We start from the raw sequence: 21,804 nt of genomic DNA, 5'->3' as shown, positions 1-21,804 counted from the left end.
TTTTTTTTTAATTTAATTCAATCTATAATATCCGTCTTACCCTATTTCCAAAGTCATTTTTGACCAACAAGATCTTTCAAGATCTCACGGATGCAATTGAGCTGTTTGGAGCATATTCCTATTTTAATCAAGACGTCTGCAGATGACTTGAATATTGAACTGTCAGAAGGTAAAAACGTTTAGGTTAACTGACAGTTCCATGGGAGATACTGAATAATGTAGCCTTCTGTTAAAAAGCACAGCTTCTTCCAGTAGAAAACTTTGTTTCATTTCTCTAAATAATTTAGCATTCATAAACCTCTACAGAACAGCTGTGAACTTCAGTAAAAATATTTACTCAAGATAGTTTTGTTGTAGAGATGTCCAACTGACAGAAATATTGCAGACTTTTCTTGGTTTTGTTTGTTTGAAAACTTACTGTTCCCACCTACAGTGGACTCACTGCTTTGTTGTATGTTGCTATCATAGCGTATCATGTTGTATGTAGCATATCATATATGCTATTCATACATAGATGAATAGTAAGAAGAAACGTTTACTGTCTAGTAACTATTTTTTCAAGCCCTTGTATATCATACTGGGCATATGGAAAAAAGCCCTGAACAACTCACCAGGCTCTGGTTTATTTCTGTGTGAAAACACTCTCCACACATAATGGTCAGAAAAATTGTCTCAAGTGTAACTGCATCTTGCACATTGCAAGTGCAGGTTAAAAATACCTCTTGAGAAATCAGTTTACAATGCCACAAGTAACTATTTGCTCTTACTATTAAGCGTCCTAGTTACTTTTAGTATGTATTCATTCCACATTTATTTATTAAATAATACTTTGATGGGGAAAACCTCACCACAAAAACTGGACATAATGTATCTTCAATTTAAAGACTATTGATGTATTAATAATTCAATGTATTTTGGTCAGTTGCTGCCAGCATTTTTTTCAGGGGACATCCAAATTCTGCATTTAGGTGCTCAAATCACTGTAGAAGCTGAGAACATTTGCATGCAACACCTGAACTGTCTCCAAAGTGCCCATGTATAAAACCTTGGTATATTAAGCATATCTAGCGATTTGATTATGTAATTGTTTTTAATTAGTCCTTGCTCTGAGCTCTACCATTGCAAGTGTTAAAAAATGAATAACTGATAAAGAAAAGGCTTGACACTTCAGTCAAGTGCAGATGTTAACGTGAAGAAAATGCCACTTAGCATCAATGTCTGAAACAAGTCCATTAGTCTGCCTGTGACAAATAGCAATTCTAATTATTGCTTTTCTAGAATAATTTTCATAGAGAGTTTCTCTCGAGTCAGTCAAGCAGCAAGACTCCTAAACTAAAAGCTTCATTAATACTCTTCAGGATTCTTGGAGGCGTTATTATAGTGCCGTTCATGTGAACTTCATATTTGAAATTCTGTGATTTTCTGTGAAATTTTGTGCCTAACAGCTGCAATATTTGATAACAGTTTGTTAGTATTTAGTGAACTGCAAAGCGTAATATCTGTACAGAACAGCTGCACTGTATGGATGAGTATTTTAAGTCAAAGGTATTAATATTCTCTCTTAGATAAAATGAAAACCTCAGCTCAGAGGAAGCTATATTTAGTGTGCCTTATGAAATCCCTAATTTGAAGTGTATGACAGGTTTTAATGCAACCCTCCCATGAAAATGAAGAATGTGGTGGCATTGCAGATGTCTTTCTCATATGCCCATCTTTTACATGTCCAGAGCTCACAGTTTATCTCTGATTATCTCTGTACCGATTATCAGGTTCTGTGTCCTCTGTACTTTAAGAGGCTTGCCATAGTTACAGAGCCTTTGATTCTATGGTAATGACTTAATATTTATAGCTGCAAGCAGATTCCAGTGTTTATCTTAGTTTTACTACTGCTATAATTATCTTTGCTCTATAGTAGCTCTGTGGTCAAGTTGCACTTACGACCTGTTTCTACCATCTCTTTATAATGTCAGCAGAATAATATTTTTTCTTTCCTTCTCTAATCTCACCCCTGGGACACTGCAGTATTTTTGAGCTTGGAAGTTATATTGTCCCTTTTTCAACTGTTACTGTAAATATAGGAATGTTATCTCTCTTGCAAGAGACATGAGTGTTCCAACTTCTGGGTAAGCAAAGCCAACCACATTCTAAGTTCTCATGTTGGGAGTACCATAAGTTACCACATCAACTCCCCTTTTCATTCAGTCAGCAATAACATTTAGAGGTTTGTTCAAGGATTAGAAGAATTCTATCCTGTATTGCTAATGATATTTATTACTATGTTGACCATTTCAGACCATTTCAGGTCCCTGATGGTCATTTAATTAAACCTTCCATGAAAGCTTTGTGTCACTCTCTTCCTGATGAAGCTTTGTAGCAGAAGAGCTGTCCCACTGCTCTCTGCATCACTTGTGGCTGAGGGTAATCACAAATTATTACACTGAACTTTTGAAATCTGCTTTTGTTTATAGAAACAAAAACACTAAATGAAGCAATTGAACTTTTAATAAAAAATAATGCTTCAAAATTTTTCTACAATATTTTACATAAGAAAAGGATATTTTAAATGAATATAAAGACTCAAAAACCAATGAATCATTACCAAGTGCTTTCAAGACCAGTATTGTATCTCTGATCTGCCAAAGCTAACTTTAGACAGACTTGAAGTCTAAAGCTGTCCAAGAAACTTCCTAGGTTCTTGCCTTTTGCTTCTGAAAGTTTTGTACATGATTATACTTTTTTATAGCAGTGTTCTTAGTTTTCCATCTTTTCAAGAAATAGAAAAAAACCCACCATTTTCACCTTATCTTTATTCAGTTCTAGAAAAATACTGTAAGATAGTTTATTTCAGAGGTTGATACGTGGCTTTGTATATTGAAGAGGTGGAAGCATCCTCCATGCATCCTTGATTTTAGCAACTAAGTTCAAAACAGGGCATCTTCTGTGAGCTCTGTCTGCATGACTGTGTTAACAACCTTTTGGATCATATTTCTGAAATACCTGATCTTCCTCATGCGTTAATGCAGTAGAAATGATCTCGTTTGCAGTTTTGATTTTGTTCTCTCTGTGAAGTGTTGGAATGATAATGACCACAGTCGAGAAACCTAAGAAACTTTCTTCATTCATCCCTAAGTTTTTTTTGTATCTCCATTAAACACATTTAATTTTTTTTCCTGATATGGTAGTCTTATAAAACGAACATTTATTTAATGAAAGTATTAAATTCTGTAGATGCTGATAGAAAGTTATGTTCTGTAAAAGCGTGATGTAGTTACTTTCAGTATGAGTTTGCAAATGATTTTGCATTCTATGTTGCTTTGATTCCTAGCTGGTAAAAATGCTTAATGTGAAATGAGGCAGAGAGCTACATTAACTCCACAGAATTGAAAGATGATGTTGAATTTCAACCTGTTAGTGGGTTGCTTTACTGAAGCTGTTACTTCTCAGTGTTTGACATGATGATAGAAGTGAAGCTTTTTTTTTTTTTTCCTGACACATAGCATTACTTGATTGATGTGAAGTGACAAACAAGTGTCTGTTCTTTAAGGTCATTATCCTGAAATGATTGCAGTAATGTTGTGGTATTTTTTCCCTTTTGATATACAAGCATATTCACATGTGCTCATGCAGCACGCTCCAACTTACATCTACACGTAGGGGGAAGAATTTGATTGATTGATGTGTATCCTTGGACCTAAGGTCATACAATAAATAGAATTTCTTAGCTGGAAGTATTGAATATTCTTGGAAGCATGAAATGCAATGAAGTAATGAGGTTTTTCTTATCTGCTGACCAAAAATTTTCCAAGAAGAAAGCTATGAATAATGTGGTAGAAGACCAAATACTTTTGGAATCTGAGCTCTTGACTGGAAAATAATTACAGCCTGATAAGCCAGAATTTTCCAGTATTGGGTTATCTCTCTGATCACTTTTTACTTGGATACTGTCTTCAGAACAAAAAGTCAGTTATACCACTTGTCATAGCGGTCAGGAGCTTTTTGAAGACCTATTTCTTCAAAGCATTATCATGAAGTTAACATTTGCAATTCTTACATTTCTTATAATAATACGTTAATTTGATCCTCACAAAATTTGTGAAAACTTCCTTGAAATTGTTATTTGTGACATCCTGTTTTCAGAGAGTGTTGTACTAGTGAATTATACTTTTACAGTAAGATGTAGACATTTAATTTAATACATTCAACTTAAAAAAAAAATTGTTAAAAACACTTCGTAAAATGGTAATGTGAGAGTCTTTTAAACTGTTAAATCCTGTAAGACTTTTTCTTAGAACACTTCATGTGACTTATTTTCCTGACTCAACGTAAGCTTCAGAATGAAAGCAAGTATTATTTTTACTTTAGTTTCTGGAAAGAATTCTTTCTTGAACTCAAACTCTGTATTCATCTCCCCAGTAGGTATTACTATTCCAATTTTTAAACCTGAACTTTGGATTAGTTTTGAATTGTGGACATTTCTGTGTAAAGTTTCATGATACTATATATTTTACACAACTCTTAAAATATGTTTTTACTTAGAATATAGAGTAAGATTTTTTTTATTCTAATGAAAAAAGTCTGTTTAATGAGTTTTGTTATTAATGCATCATATAGACCACAAGTTATTTTAAATTGCAAGGTGGTGCATGGTGACTTATTACTACGCTTTTAAATTACAGCTCTAGGAGCTATAACTGTATTTAAATCAATATAAAACCAGGAATATTTGCATATATATTTTTATTACAAAAAAATCAGGAGAAACACATGGCAACATTCTTGATCTAAATCCATCAGTTATCATACTTATGACTGCTGCAGATGTGGTAGGAAATTAAAAATTGAAATTTAAGATTAACTGAATATTTGCTTTTCTTTTTAGATTATCGACATAATGGGAGAGATCTCCAAAGTTCAACGCTATCAGTGCCAGAACAAGTTATGTCATCTAATCATTGCTCTCGTTCGGGGTCCCCTCACCGTGGAGATAGTATAGGACGGACTAGATCGTGGTCTCCCAGTGTCCCTCCCCCACAAAGGTAAATTCTGTTGAAACATGTAGCTATAGAAACTTGAGTGCTATTGATCCTATAAAAATACTGGAAAGAATCTCCTGTCTTTCAAAACAGGAACAAATTGTTTAGATCTTAGAAAATTGTATAAAGCAGTAATGTTTTTCTTACGTTATATTGATGTCTAGAAATTCACCTGATTTTATCTCTAAAGAAAGAAAAATGCATCTCCAGTTTTTTATTTTTATGAGCTATTTAAAACATAAGGACTCTTTTTAGTTTCTGATGGTTTGACATTTTCTCATCGTTTTGGCTCAGCATTTTCATCAGTGGTTGTTATCAATCCTTTTGTCTGTGTAGAATTAAGATGCTGGGAGTGCCATACTTCCTACCCATCAAAAATAATTTGCCATACATATGGTTTTATACTAAAAAAAAGTCAGGTCTTCATTTGGAAAGTTTGTGATAAATTTTAAAACCAAGATCAGGAAAATTCTTCCAAAAACTGTCAAATTGGATAATTATGACTATTTGATTCAATATACTGTTTAAGAAAGTATTAGAACTTTTTCTGTATGGATAAGCTTTCTTAAGAGGAAGCAGAACATAGATGTCAAGGGGAATGAAGCCTGTGTTCCAGCATTTTTTTCACTGTGTATGGGTAGGTTTTCAGTTGATGTGATTCAACTGGAATGAAAGGAATAAGATAATGTCCACGATTCCCATTTAATACTGAAAATTTGGTGTCCAGTGTTCCCAGTAAGGTATGTATGTGTATTCCTTTCTTTTAGCCATTCCAACTCTCTTGTGTTCTGTGTTTCTTACTTCCATTTTTGTTCTTAAGCTTAAGATTTTCTTGACTTCATATTCTCTTACTTATGTTTTTAGTTACCATTTCCCCTAACAAACAGAGACTAGATGTTATCATTTTCCTTTAGTGAAGTATTAGGATTCCAAATTATCATAGCTAAGAGGTAGAAAATTAAGTTTCTGCTTGCAATATAAAAGCATACGTAAGCACAGTGTTATTTTAAATGAGACTTACTGGTAGTTAAACAGCAGGCACAGAGGAGACCTATTCTGATTTCAACAATACAGATTTCAGGCTAAGTAATTGCTTATACTAACTCTCCTGGGGCTATCCCTGTTGGATATTTAAGAGTCCTTAAGGGTTCTTTAAGGGTCCATTCCAACTCACACAGTTCTGTGAGGCTATGATGTAGGCATAAATATGATCAAAATCCCTTTTTTTACTCTTTTATTTTCTGTGTTGTGTGTATTTTAATCAAGCTAGTAATTAAGACTTCTCTAACACCACTGAAACACCTCATTGTCTTGCTATTTTGTATGTTCCTCGTGTATATGAAAAGTTCCTTGCATCCTGACTTTAAGCTAAAATTTAAAATATAATTTTGAACTTACAGAGTAAAACGCTTCAACTGTTTCCTGTGATGTCACAGTGAAATCTATTATTTATCTAGTATTTCCCTGCCCACATTCCGAATCATGAAGAGCCCACAGAACGAAGTTGCTAGAACATGGAACTTTGTAGAAGGGAAGGAACAATGCCTTCTGGGTACAGAAATACCTCTTTTAAATCTACTGAAGACCTGGGTGTACTTGGAAGAGCTGTAAACATTTTTACTCACATCTGCACTGTGCTTAGCTGAGCCTGTTGTATGTGCACTGCTATAGACATATGCTAACTGCTGTAAGGTTGTTGCCTATCCAGAGATCTCATTTACCATCTGATGCCTCTGCAGGCAAGAACACTTAACCATAGAAATGCAAGGTTCTGTTATGCCCTTAGAATGGGTTTTGCAGTCCTCAGTCCTTCTACTGGATCTTGTTAATAAATGCATATAGTTTGAAGCCCTTCAAAAATTCACAAATGATACCCTGCATATAGCTGAAAATAAAATATTATTTTGAATAGCTGTGTAATGTAGCAGCTGTCCATTTGCATGGTTTTTCTTTTAGCAGAGGTGAGGATAAGTTTTAAGTAGAGCAGTAGAAGACCTGTAATGTTTTCACTAATGTATGCAATGGGCTATGTGATTCTAGATCAGGATAGAGGTTAGATAATGTCAGACAGCGAGCAACACCACATTTAGCTTTTTCTAAGGTAGCATTTGAAAAAGCAAGATGGTAGAATACAGTGACCTGGATGAGAGGATTAAGTGCACCCTCAGTAAAGTTTCATACAGTAACAAGTTAGGTGGGAGTGTTGAATTGCTTGAGGATAGGAAGCATTTTCAGAGGGATCTGGGTAGGCTGGATCAATGAGCTGGTTCTATTTCCTGCACTTGGATCATAACAGCCCCATGCAGTGGTTTAGGCTTGGGGAAGAGTGGCTGGAAAGTTGCCCAGCAGAAAAGGATCTGTGAGTGCTGGTCAGAAGCCAGCTGAGCATGACCCAGTAGTGTGCCTGATAGCTCAGGTGAGACTGCACCTCAGGTATTGTCTGGGGACCCTGACTACAATAACACTTTGAGTTTCTGGAATATGTTCAGAGAAGAGCAATGAAGCTGATGAAGTGACTAGAAAACAAGACAGATGAGGAATGGCTGAGGGAATTAGGGTTGTTTAGTATGATGAATAGGAGGCTGAGGGGAGATCTCATTGCTCTCTAAAAATTTCTCAAAGGAGGCTGCAGAGAGGAGTTTGTCAGTCTCTTTTCTCAAGTGGCAAGTGATAGGATGCAAGGCAGTGGTCCCAAGTTGTGTCAGGGAAGGTCTAGATCAGATTGCTTTACTCCATACACATTCTGTCAAATGCAAGAAGGTTCCAAAGGAATAGATATTTAAAATCTGAAAACAACTTTCCTTATGTAACAAATTTAATTGGAGAAAGTATGTCATTTCCTCTTTAAAGGCAAATCTAGCTAACAAAGGCATCTTTAGCAGAGTGAAAGAGAACATTATTTGAAGTACAAGAAATACATTTGTGTAGGATGTTAAAAGGCACCATGAAGTCATAACCTGATATAATAGAGAAATCTAAAGAAGAAATGATTTATTTAGAGCATAAGCTAAAAGTACAGTTTTACTGAAAGCTATTTGAGCAGATAGGATGGTACTGCATTTTCTGGACTAATGCTAATACTTTAGTAGTTTGGGCAGGAGTTTTCACTGTGTGTGCAGAAGATGAAAGTCAGATATTTGGAAGTTTTGCAAATAAGTGACAGCTTGAAAAAGCTTTAATATTTAAGTCAAAAGAAGGATGGAGTAAAAGAAGATAATGCTATAAACAGAAATGGTTGATTTTTGCTTTTTATCTAATCCTGAATGAAAAGATAGACTGTGGAAAGAAATTAGAGGCTAGAATTGAGAAAGAAGGAATAAGAATTGGTTTCTCAACAGCAGAAGAGAACTGTCAACATCCATTTTAGTGAAAATGCATATGGAAGAGTCCAATTGTGGAGTAAAGCCATTTTGGTATTCATGATTTTGGTCTGAATAAGGTGGTTAAAACATGTACAGAGAAGGAGTTACGGGCTAGATGTTGTAGTGTGGAGAGTAGAAAAAATATACCTATTTTTACTACGATAATTAGAAAATTTATTTGGTAAATTAAATTCTGGTTGTTCCAGAATTGCATCTTGTTCTGGAGCTCCCAACACAAGAAGGACATGGAGTTGCTGGAGCAGGTCAAGAGAAGGGCTGTGAAGATGATCGGATGGCTGGAGCACTGACCCTATGAGGATGGGCTGTGGGAGAAGGGAAGGCTCTGAGGAGACCTTACAGCAGCCTTTCAGTACCTGGAGGGGGCATACAGGAAAGCTGGGGAAGGACTTTTTATGAGGGAAAGTAGTGACAGGATGAGGGGAAAAGATTTTAAACTGGAAGAGGGTATAGTTAGACTAGACATTAGGAAGAAATTCTTTACAGTGAGGATGGTGAGATGCTGATACAGGTTGCCCAATGAGGTTGTGAATGCCCTCTTCTTGGAAGCATTTAAGGCCAGACTAAATGGGGCTTTGGCAGCCTGGTCTAGAGGGAGGTGTCCCTGCCTATAGCAAGGGGGGCGGAACTGGACGATCTTAAAGATCCTTTCCAAACTAAACAGTTCTATGATTCTAACTTCCTATTTGTCTTCATGACAGCTGAAATGAAGAAATGCGTTTTCAGAATGATGGAGGTTGGCAAATACCTCTGGCTCTATCTCATCAACACATGCTCAATAAGGGACACCCAGAGCAGGGTGCCCATTCCCCATATCCAGTTAATTTATTAGAAATAAATTAGAGCTGCTGTCAGAAGTTCATGTAGCTTTATAGTGCTTCTGTGCAGAAATAATTAACTGTAACACTGCATTAGTGAAGGATACACATGTGAGTTGACATTGGTCAAGGAATGGCAAACGACAGAGAATAAGAATCATAGGTACCAAAGAGGCAGAAAAAGTGACAAGGAAGAACACAGAAACAGAATGGAATAAAAGTGAAATGAGGCCCACATTAGGGGAGACTGCATGAAAGAATTGGAAATTGAGGAATTTGTAGGTCTAAAATCTGTATTTGTGTGGAAGAAAGAACTCAAACTCTGTTATTCAAATCCATACAGATCAGTTATGATGTAGTTACCCAATAATTATGACATATAACTGTTGCATTCTTATCTTCTCATTCATGTGAATTTGTTTTAGAAAAAGTTAATGTTTCAGTAGGTATTGACAGATAAACAGAGTAGGGCAATCTTTGGGCAAGACTTTGGTCTCACATAGGACAAAAACAAAACGGTGACTGGTACTTTTGAACCAAGCCTGCACTAAGCATGTCACATAATGTTGCTGCTGGAAATGGAAAGCATTTAATTAAACAGTTAGTGAGATTACAGAACAATCTTTCTAGTACAAAACTAAAAAAAATAACAACCCATCCACATTTTTTATTTATATTACAACTGTTTTTAAATCAGGCTTCACTGTACCAGAAATCTAGCAGTGCTCATTGTGTCTTACTACAATTTACGTATTTATATTGTAACCAAACGCAAAGCTCTTGAAAAATTCTTTACAGTGCATGTTTCATTTAGGAAGGTGGTTACTTTGAATGTGTTTGTTGGAAAGACTAATTTTTTGTCTAAAATGTACGATTTTAATAAAGTAATTGAGTCAGGTATTAAAACAAAAAAGCATAACCCTATCATTGTGTTAGCATCTTTTTCAATGGGCAAAATAAAATTACAATAAAATTAAGAATTATGTGAGTATAAAATTATACGAAAGATAGATTGGGTAAACCAGCTCATTTCCATCGTGTTTGCTAGCAAATTTCTGTTGTGGTCCTGCTGTACCTGGAGCTCAGAATCTGCTGTCTTTTATCCCTAGTCGAAGTGTGGATCAGGGGCCACGAGGGACACGATCTACTGCGGCACATTACAATACCCTGAACCGAATGGAAAGACACCGTGTAATAGATGACCACTACTCCCCGGACAGAGAGAGGTAATTATCTGACTGATATTAAATACGGCCCTAGCCTACTCTCATCAGTGTGGAATACTTCAGTGTGCCTCTAAAATAGGTAACAAAATCACTTTTCCCACAGATCAGTATTTCCCTTCTCCTAAAGAAAACACAAGCAGTGTGCACAAGGCTGACAAAACTCTTTGCTAAGAGGGAAACTGAAAATGCGATGATAAATTTTTTAGTTTTTTTTTTTTATTGGGAATATTTCTATGTACTATATTCATAAATTCCCATAAATTAAGAATGAACTTGGTTATTTTTGCTGCTGAATGAAGAGATAATTTGAGCTCATTATTAATGTAATAACTCCCATTGGATACAGTGCAATTAACAGACAACAAAAGTATATTCTAGGACTGTGTTTTCTTTTCTCAAGTTTATGAGCCACTTGGTGATAAAATTAGTTGTGTGGCCAGGTGTACTAGAATGAAATTGGGGTCCTTTTGTTTAGAAGCACATCTTTCCAAGAGTAACATGTTGCCTGATCCAACTTCCTAAACAGTGAGCAAAACTGTAGTGACTTGTATGATGTAATGATGCAAAACCAAATTGCAAGATCTAGTTGGCTGATGTAGATAATCTACTGGGTTCAAGTATTACTGCCTTTGTGACATTACAAAAATATTTAACTTTCCCACCTCATTGTCTTTATGGCAGGAGATCAAAAGTTTATGCATTTAATTTTGAACTTCTAATGTTTCAAGCTGAAAATCTGTGCATTATAATCAGACAGATTATAATCAGACTAATATTATCCCGTTTGATAAATGTAAATAGCAAGGGATAAATACGTGTGTATTTTTTAAGCCAAGTGAGCACTGTGTGGCTAGTATTTGAAATTAATATTTCTAAAGATAATACTTACAGATTGTTTCTCAAGTGACATAAAAGCACAGAATTAGTGTTGGCGGCTGTAATACAAACAACTTAAGACATCAGCATTTTTTGCTGACTTTATTGAATTGATAAGATGAATGTGCCTTCAAAGAATGTTAATGTAATAGTCAATGACTGTTAAGAATGTAAGACAGAATTATCTGGAAAAAGAAATAAATTGCATTTTCCTACTTTGATGAGCTAGGAAAAAAAAAGTACCAAAAGTAAAATAAAATATGTATAGCTATATGAGAGATGTTAAATTGAATTTGTCTGAAAAAGTCAAGTGGACAAAAAATTAAGTTATTGAAAAACAGTGAAATGTCATCCCAAATGTTAACCATATTCATTACAAGTATAACATAGCCAAGCTTCCTTTGAAGTGTTTGATACTTACGCTTAAGCTGCAGAACTTGACTGGTGAGGATAGCTGATTTTCATACAGAATGGAATAACTGTTTGTGTTAAAGATAAATAACAGGATTATCTTGTGACAATACAAGGCTGACAATAAGATCAATCTTCCTAGTAATATTATCTAAACTTATCCTTAGAGCTTGTGTATACTGTATGGAATGTTCCTGGGTTTGTTCACTATGCTAGCTACCTCCCAGATATATGCACAGCAGTGAAAACTAGTCAGAAGTACAGCAGCAGAATCTTTTCCCTTGACTTAATAAAAATATCCCCTGCTGAACTGGTTTAAGTTAAAGAAAGAAAACCTATTTTTTCTTAGAACATACCAGAAAAACAGCGTCATACATTTGGTGATGAATGTATTGAATTGTCACATAATCAGTCTTGATGAGTGGGTATTTGTTTGTTAGATATGCTCTGAATTGCTGAGTGCAGGTGTACATGTCATCTGTATTTTCCAAAATGCCATAATTTTCTCCTGTTTCTACGTGGTGAGTGGTTATCTAGCAAGTCAGACTGCTGTCTAATTATGTCTCTATTGCTGCACATAATTTCTGAAGCATCTTGGTTCTAGGTAACACAAGAATAAGAAAAGACTAGTCCCAAACATTTACCTTGTTTTATACTCACTGTAAACTAACAGTAACTGTATAAGTGGAAAGATTATTAAACTTCAAATTTGTTACTGAACATTTGTCTGGTACTGTCAGTGTTACAAAATAAAAAGGACAGTGCATACACAAGTCCTTGAAGTAACTCTTCAATAGCATTAATTCTGAAAACAGCTTCAGAATTAAACAGATTCAGAATTGTAGAAGAGTAAAAACCTAACTTTTCAACAGGTTTATAATCTTTCTACTTGTCATCCTTGCTTTGTTCCATACTTACCTTTGTGAAACAAAATCATACTTCACTTTCCCACTGTTCTGATGATTTGTTTCCACAGACCATTTATCCTTTGGAGAAGTTTGTAAAAAAGAGACTATGAAAAGTACCTTCTTGCAGACATTCACAGTTGCTAAGTTTAAGTATCACTGAATATATATGTAAGAGCATTTGTTCCTTCCTTTTCCAGGTATACGTCTAACATATATGGTACTAGGGTATAATGTACTATGCAACTATAGATGAGAAAGTCTGGTGACCTTGAGTCTGACTGCAATGTAAACATTCCCTCAAAATCAAATACTGACAAGTTAGAAGTGAAAATCAAATTATTCAAAAAGCAGGAAGACACACATTTTCCATTTAGCTGGAGATAATTTTAAGGTCAAGCACTAGGCTCAACACATTGCTTTTGATGCATATATTGATTTTGGTTGGCAGGATAAAATTGAAGTTAAAAGTTACATCGATCCCTTTATTACCGAGAATGTCAGAATTCTATTGTGCATTCTGCTTACTCAAAGTAGTAGGTCAAGTTATTATCAGACATTAAAAATGCCCAAAATGTCATATACCAGCTCTCACATCTCCCTTCTTTTATTTCGATTCCTCTTTTATAAAAAGAAATAAATAAATCCTACTAATTAGCCCAAAGAGCTACCTTTTTCTGTCTCTGCTGTTTGGTTAATCTAATTCCTGCTTTTTATTGTTTCTGGTTGATCAGAAAGTTGTAACTTGACTAATTTGGGTGTATTTGGTATAAGGCAAATTCATACCGGTTAAAAAAAAAAAAAAAGAAACTGATTTGTCAGTAATCTAATAATTTTGTGCTTGTCATGAATTTAATTTGCTATTTCAGTTGAAGAGATGTAGAAGTGTTACTAAAAAGGGAGAGATAGTAATGTTGCCCATTTACTCAGTGTACCACTACAAGTAAATTAAAATTGAATAATACATTAGAAAAAATAGATCATCATAATGGATGAACTTTGATTCTTGTGTCAAACAATTTAAGTGCAAGCTCTAGCAGCAGGATAAAAAACCTTATTTTGCCTTCAGAATTACTTCCAAGCTTTTCAATAAGCACAGCATGGTCGATCCATTTCCATACAAATACTTGGGAGTAAACACCCCACTCTAATACAGAAGCCAGAATATTAACTGTGGGAATGGACACGGAGAATGAAAATTGAAAGGAAATGTAGGTGTCCTAATGCCTCATCTTTATTGTTGAGTGAAATAGCTCAGCACCAGGTTAGACTGTACTTGCACAGTGAGAAAAGGAAGGAATACATTATACTGTCCAGTGAAGCACTCTCCATACATGTGTGTGTTTTCAGGAGTGCTTTTAGGACTGTGTTGCTATGTGTGGCTTGTTCCTGGAAACAGAATACTAAAATTAGACAGTCTGAGTCACTGGCATCTATTTTGTTATCTTCATGATTTGTTGAATTTTTATGAACTTGTGAGGAAATGGTCAAGTAGGCGAGTGACAGCAGAAAAATGTGTCATCACTTTCTGTTCACTAAAATAAAGGAAAATTATAGTGCTTGAATATCTCTCTGCAAGTGTATTGTCAGATTAATGGAAATCTGTTTTCACCTGACGCAGGAGAGAAAGTGTGTTTGTGCGTGTCTTTACATAACTGGTCATATTGCAACAAACACAGTACTTCTTCATTCGACTTATTTCATTAATGTAAGTGAAATGAGTTGCTGCTGCAAATTGCCCTCTTGTAGCAAAATATGTAATGTTTCAGAAATTTTTGAGTTGCAGACTAATATTTTCTTTTGGCCATGCTATTATTCGACATACTTTTGCTACTAAAGGCTGTAAAGTAGCAAATGAGGACTGTGTGTTGTAAATGGAGGTTGCATAAGAAAAGTGTCCTGGAGGTCTTACGCCTTTTAAAAGATCTGCTATGTCTAAAATGCACCCATGTCCCTGCGATTCAGTCCTCCCTATTGTACATAGGAGATCATTATTTTCTTAAACTGCTCAAAAGACATATTCATTTTGTATTCAGCTGTAGAACGTTTCTGGAGTTGTTTTGCATTGAAGCAATGCAGAGCTTAATGGCAGCAACCCATTGAATTATGATTTTACTACATTATGATCCACTTAAATCATGATTTTAAGTGGTTTAGGTTGGTTAGTAGCCAAAGGGATGTTTTCCAGATCTCATTTTTGAGCAGGGAGGAATAGTTAAGTCTCAAGCATCTCTGGTATTTCATTGTTAACATACTTATGAAAATCTGTTGAATTTACTTTATGTTCAGTACATAATGTATTAATAAAATCAGAACAAATAGTGGACTATTGACTGAAAGATTGGTAGACAGACAGCATTTAAAGAACAGAACAGTATGTGGCCTCTTAATATGCATCCTGTCTTATTTTAATCTGTGCGATGTCAGTGATTCTGTATTCCATACAGATGCATTCCATGCAGCTTTCCTTTCTTTGTTTACTAAGCATGCATAACTTATTGAAAATACTATGATATATCAATGGAAACCATTTCCAGAGAAAGAAAGACATGCTTACATGAGCAGTACCTCTATTATTATTATTGCAGCTATGAATGATGCATCATAAATTATGAAAATACTACAGGCTATTTAGACTACATATTTTTGTATGATGTATGACTTGTTTTATAAATTGTACAAGTAATTCAGACTGAGTATTATGGAATCATAAAATCGTAGGGGTTGAGAGAGACATCTGGAGATCAACTAGTCCCCTCCAAAAGGAGGTTCTCTACAATTATTTTTTTATGTTGCTCTTAGAAGAACATGTTATAATGAATTATATTTTATCAGTTAGATAATGTATAGCATTTGCTCTAAAGAAAGAATAGGGAAATTATAAACAGTTAGCAATGCTGGAGGACCAGGTCAAGTTTAACCTAATTGTTACTTGAAGTCTCTATATAGACGAGAAGAGTTCTGAGTGGTAAGAAAGCACCCATTAAGCTTGTTAAAGTTTACTGCATATTAGCCTATATATGGGTGCATCTAAATAACAGCTTACTCTGTTCTAAATTGTGAATTAAAAAAAACCAAACAAACCAACAACAAAAAGATTGAACATCACAAGCAAAAGTCTCAGAACTAGGTAGGAGCACTAGAGCTTTTTGTTTCTGCAGATACTGGGGCAAAACTTGATACCAGAGATTGGGCATTTAAGATGACTGATAAGTGATTTGAAGAGCATTTAATGGTGGTGTTTCATTCATATACCAGTAAGTGAAGGGAACAGTCTGGGGTGTTCCTTCTTTTGATCTGTAAGGAAAGAGAAATTGCGTTCTTATTAAATTAATTCTCTTCAACAATGCCTGAAGTTGTAGTTTGGTTTGAAGATTCTTTCATAACTATTGGACTATACTGTATTTATTTGATTTTGAAAGACTATCAAGAAAATTTGTCCAAAATTCTCTGGAGAGAGAAAAGGTAAGGGAAAGTGAAATGTTAACATTAAACTGCCATCTACCAGCTAGAAGCACTGAATTGCTTACTAATGTAACATTTGCAAAAGTTTTGCAATGTTTCTTCCAGCATTTCATCTAAATCATTTAAGGGCATTCATGTGAACATAGCCTGTGAGTAACTACTGTGGTGAAAATAGACCACTGTGCACTTGTTTGCCTTACTTATCATAGCTGTTGTGGGGTGGATTCCTACATTTTTATTTGGTTGTTCTTCCTGTTGATGTGCATATATTCTAAAGGAAATTTCATGAACATGATGGTATTGTATTTTTTACTGCTTCTCAGAAGCATAATGACTTCCAGGTTACAAGTAGACCGGTACTGGATTTCACGTCTGGGCACTGGTACAAAGTTTTGTTTCTAATTTTCAAATTAATGGGCCAAGTTGCAATGCAATTCAAATTAATGGGCCAAGTTGCAATGGGCCCCACTGAATTGATTTTCCAAAAATTTGCCTCCAAATAAATTGTAAGCAAGGACTTAAGTTTTAAGCTTTTTGTAGTGGTAGCTATAATATTTTGCATTGTTTTGAGAAGCAGTGAGCACAAAGATCTGTTGTATTATGTATAATTATCTTAGAATGCTTATAAAGACTATTTGCATGTGGCTGATGGTATATTTTATCCATGTACAAATGAGGAAAAGATAAGATGTGTAGGTAATACAACTACTTGTAACAAGTTGTCTGATTACTGAAACAAATTAAGACAAGAGAAATTAAAGTGATGAATAAATGTGAGGTTTTCAGTGTTTCTTGTGAAATTTCTTTGCACTTCTAATGTGCACTTCTGTTATATGACATCGCTTTAAAAAAGAAAAAAGAACTTCGGCGGTGCTGTAGAGCAGGGACTCTTTTTTGTATTCTAATAATTCTTGGTAAAGTGGAAAAACACCCTGTTTAAAAAAAGTACTGTTTACATATGTATGTACTAAAAGAGATTTTTTTTTTTTTTAATAGAAGAATACTGTCTGCTGTAATAGATACATGCATAAATATATAGATATTACTTTTTTTTTTTTTGGAGTACAATGCATGGATTTTTTTTCTATCATTTTCTGTTAGAAATATTTTCTCTCCATAAATTATTTGAATAATAAGGGAGCTTTCATGTAAATTCATCTCTTAAAGGATAAATATTAAGAAAACTCACCATCAGAAATAGTGAAGCTCTGGAGCTAGCTATGTGGCAGCAAACTGGCAGTATTCCCAATGATGATAGCCTTTCAGACAGACTAGGTAAAAGCTACCAAATATGTTATTCATACTGGAGTTGTTGCTGCATTAAAGCAAGGGAATGGGCAATATAATGGGCAAGTTCTTAAGGTTGTTTTCAGAAATACATTTTTTTTCCCCAACTGAAATAATGCAAAGCATTCCCAAATTTTAACTACACACAAGCCTGTCTCTTACTGACTTCTCAGAATAAATGCGTGAATCTCTACATAATTTTATGTACACGTATACAGTGCTTTTGTAGCCTCTGTGTTTACAGATTTTTGTCTTTTGTATTGTGAAGTGCATTATTCCTTCTCCATCTTATTGTCTCATATTTGTATTTTTCTTTCTGCCATCTGCTCAGTCATTATGTTACTTTACCTCGTTCCTGGTACACCCAGTCCACAGATCACCATCACAGAGATGCCAGGTATATGTTTTCCTCTGTGTGATTCTGTGTGGATAATGCATGTACTTCTGTGTACCTACATTTCCACTTCTGCTTTTGTCAGTCTGTGTATAGTGATAGAAAACTTAGAAGTACCAAGTCAGCATCAGCATTAGACTTCCTAGCATAGTATGTAGACAGTCAATGAGTAATTCTTCATATGCTTTACATTTTTAACATTTTTTTCACTGCCACAAGTCTGTAATTGGTGGCATATTAACATGGTGCCATTGCACATTATTCCAGTATCTTTTTAAAAGTCAATAAGAGAAATATTTAAGTCAACAAACACAAATATATGCTCATATTGTGATTTTAAAATGCAGAACCTAATACACATATGGACTGTAATAAATGTTACAAAAGAGAAATCTGGGGTTTGATACCTGTCTCATAGTCTCCTCTGAAGGCTAAAATACCTTAATGTTTTGAAATAGTTTTGCTAAATTCACCAGAGTTCCAGCTGAGTGTTCTTCAAGTGTCTCTGTTGACAAAATTCCTTTCTTTTCATTTTGCTTTGTTTGTGTTTCATCTTTGTGTTGCTTTTCATTGTGTTCACCCTTTATGTTTTGGCAGCCAGGATCACACAGTGTATCCTCTTTTTTGTGAAGATGCAATCAGATTGCTTCGCTCCCGTAAGATGTGCCGTACCTATTCTGAGGGTGCTTACTATGATCTTGAGAGGTATAATGTGGAGCATATTAATTCTACACTGTATATTTTGTCAGTACTGTGTTTGGTTTCCAAATTTAAGAATCTGATCTATGTTTTAACTAATACACACTGAGGGTGTTTCATACTTATCTGTGAATATGTATGTACCTAGAACTGACTGCTCAAGAATATGGCAAAATCCTGAGAGAAGTTGAAGAGTTCTATAAGTCAATTAACAAATTAGGGTATGTGGTTATTCTGTATAAGGGTCTTTGTATAACCTTATTTTTGCCAGAATTTTCCATAGCGCTTATCGTACTTATTATTCTCTTTGAAATAATGAGGAAATGCTTATCTAGCTCAAAGTGCACAGAAATAGAGTCTTTCTGAAATTTCATACTTTATTTAAATGAAAAATAGAGTGAAATATACAAGTACAAGCTTATGTTGTAGGTATTTATATAGTACTTATTCTGTAACTAATGAACACTTGTATACGTTCATGATGACTGTGTGTGATTACAGACTTCAGTGTTCCTATTTATATCTGAAAAGTAGCATAGTGAGAAGTTAAACCCATAATGATTTCTGGGAAATAATTTTGAAATAGAGTGGCTTATAAGATAGACAATATGACATGCTTCGCTTACCCTACAAGTGCAAACTGTACTACTATGATTATGGTCATTTCAGTAAATACTGCAAAAAAGGAAAATGACACTACATGTTTGTGTGTGAATAGAAATAAGGATTTAAATCTGAGAAACTGTAAGCCACTTAAAAGGAGGTGGTGGCTAGAGATCTCAAATAGCAGGTGCAAAGCAGTGGCTATACCAACTTTTATAAGACTCTTTATTTTCCATAGCAAGTACTAAAGAACTCTCAGTATATTAAATTCATCACTTCCATCTGAATAGGAGTTTCACTGAGAATTTTATTAAGTTTTGATCTGGATTCAGAACATACAGAAACAAAACAGAACCTAAAACTTAAAGTACCTTATCCCTTCTAAAGAAATACTGCTTATTAGAAGTTCTCCAAAGCTGTCATACTATAGACCTTACAAGCTTCAGAACTCAGTTAAACGTATACTTTGAAATGATACTGTTTTACATAAAATATGAAGGAAGTGTGTACTTAATAGTTTGGTTTACATATAAAAACTGTGAAATAGAGGGTTTTCATTTTGTTTTCTGAAAATGTTTCATGAAATGTACTCATGCTTTTTCGATAGTTAATTTTAAATACTGTTATTTGCCTTATTTTTATATTGGCATTTGCATTAGTTTATCTGAGTCTGTTTCAGATTGCTAGCTGTATCAGATATTGTTATAACTGGAAGCTATTTCCAAATGGTCTTAGTTTGGGGATCTTGACTTGCAAATCTTCATCTTTGTTTCTACAGAATGTAGTTTCTTTAAAAAAAGAGTAAAATCAATGAAATAAAGAGCAAGAGGGGTAGTGAAGTGATCATAAAGATGAAAAAGCCAGGATTTCAGCTGTGAGGTGGAATAAATCTTTTCCAGGGCTTCCTTTAAGTGAAGGCTCATTAATGTTAATTCCTCCTGGGTCAGAAAGGAAAATCTGAGATGAAATTAAATGTCCTTAGTTCCCTGTTAGAACAGTTTCCTGAGATTCCTTGGGCCTCTGGATTGTCTGGTCCTCTTCAATCCAGGCTTTCTGTGTCATCTTTTCAGGCATGTGCTTCTCTGTATGTGTATCATTGCAGCTTTTATCCAATTTCTCATTGCCCATTGAAGAAACCTAAGAAATTTCCTCTTCTTTCTATTTTAGAAATACATGAAAAATTGCTTCTTAATCAACATTTCTGTATCTCTCTTCACACTTCTTTCCCATTTTTTCCCAATCTTAAAATACGTTATTTAAAATTAGTTTGCTAGTCCCATCTTTTAGTTCAGTTTACTTAATCAATGTGATAGTGATGTTAAGCAGCTACATCTCTTCCTATTTTCTTTCACTTTTTAAAATGTGAAATAACTATTTTCATTTTCTGCTGCTATCAAAATCACAAACATTATTCTCTTGCAAGCATTTGTTGGGGAGTTTCATGTGGAACAGAGTTAAATCACTGTTATTTTTCCTCAAAAAGTTGACTACTTGGTTCACTTTCATCTTTGCACTTACTCGTATTTGTTTCAGTTACTGCCTACCAAATTTAATAATCTTTAGTTAATTAGTTCTAGGATCAATTTCCATTATCAAGAACCTTGATTTCTGCATTTATTCTTTGGTGATCTTTTCTATTTACATTTTTTATGGTAGTTCCCCCATTTTGAAGGTGTCCAGCTATTTCCCTCACAAAGGAAATGGAGGTGGCATTGACAAGATGCTTGCTCCAGCAATTGCATGAGAACAACAAGAAGCACAGACACAGCTTCACTAATTTCAGTGCCCTTTGGACCTTTGACTTTCTCAAGATCTCTCTGCTGCTCTGTACCCCACACCAATTTTCCTCAGCTCTTTTATGTGATAGTGTGGTAGCACTATCAGCTCACACTACTCAGACTGAACATGTATGAGCATTGTGTCTGAGTGTGTAGAGCTTTATTTACATTTTTATGTGTACCCCCAGTTTACAGTTCACTAGAGCTACACAGGCTAGTTTATAATTTGACACTGACCAATTTTAAATTGGCTGTCATACGCGTGATCTCACAAACAGAAGGCTCTCAAGATTTTTATCTGGTTTGTTTTTTAAATGAAACTATGCTATTTTCTCAGGTTTACCAATATTAATAGTTCTTCCCAATGAAAAATCTGCTGAAAGTCTCACGGTATGAAATTTGTTCTTGGCTTTTCTATCTCATAGCTCAGATTAATCGTGGAGAACACCACACTCTCTGCTATTTTATTTTTTTTTCACTTAACCTTTGAGGTTTGAGTTTGGAAGACAGTCAAAGCACATTTTGTATGAAATGTGCCATTTGTTTCAGGCAAAATTTCTGTTTTATGACTTAAGGAAACAAACTTCTTCCATTTTTCTTTCTGGCTTTCATTTTAACAGTTGGAAGTTTTGTAGCATCCATATCCTACTCTTAGTGAAATTTTCCAGTTGCTTAAATCCTATTTTCATACTGATATAAATTTTCATTCGTGTGAAACAGTGGTGTATTGATCAATTTCACTTGTCCTTAATATGCTGTTATTGTTATCTGAATATAATTTGAAACTAGAATTTTAAAATTAAATTACCTATAACATGGAAAGATACTTTCAGAAGTTACTGCTAAACACATAGTAGATAAATGTGTTGTATGTTCATTGCTATATTAAAAGTACACTATAGGAAAACATCCTAAAATAAGCACCCTTT

At 34.6% G+C, this 21,804-nt stretch overlaps 1 protein-coding gene across 37 annotated transcripts in view; it reads left to right on the top strand.

The window, feature by feature from the left end:
* The window catches only part of RIMS2 (regulating synaptic membrane exocytosis 2), a 433,807-nt gene that overhangs the window by 275,256 nt on the left and 136,747 nt on the right, over nt 1-21,804 (top strand). For 36 of the 37 annotated variants that reach the window (XM_065752189.1, XM_065752177.1, XM_065752196.1 and 33 more), the window contains 2 exons: nt 4,880-5,036; nt 10,341-10,457. In XM_065752189.1, coding sequence (XP_065608261.1) covers nt 4,880-5,036; nt 10,341-10,457 — 274 coding nt within the window. Of the gene's footprint in view, nt 1-4,879; nt 5,037-10,340; nt 10,458-17,732; nt 17,799-18,392; nt 18,501-21,804 lie in introns of all 37 variants that reach the window. The other variant, XM_065752211.1, reaches the window with a different exon arrangement.

This window comes from Cyrtonyx montezumae, unplaced genomic scaffold (assembly GCF_038088225.1).
Source record: "Cyrtonyx montezumae isolate F1298 unplaced genomic scaffold, pur_monq_1.0 scaffold_8, whole genome shotgun sequence".
Taxonomy (NCBI): domain Eukaryota; kingdom Metazoa; phylum Chordata; class Aves; order Galliformes; family Odontophoridae; genus Cyrtonyx; species Cyrtonyx montezumae.
This window is presented reverse-complemented; position numbering and strand designations above follow the sequence as displayed.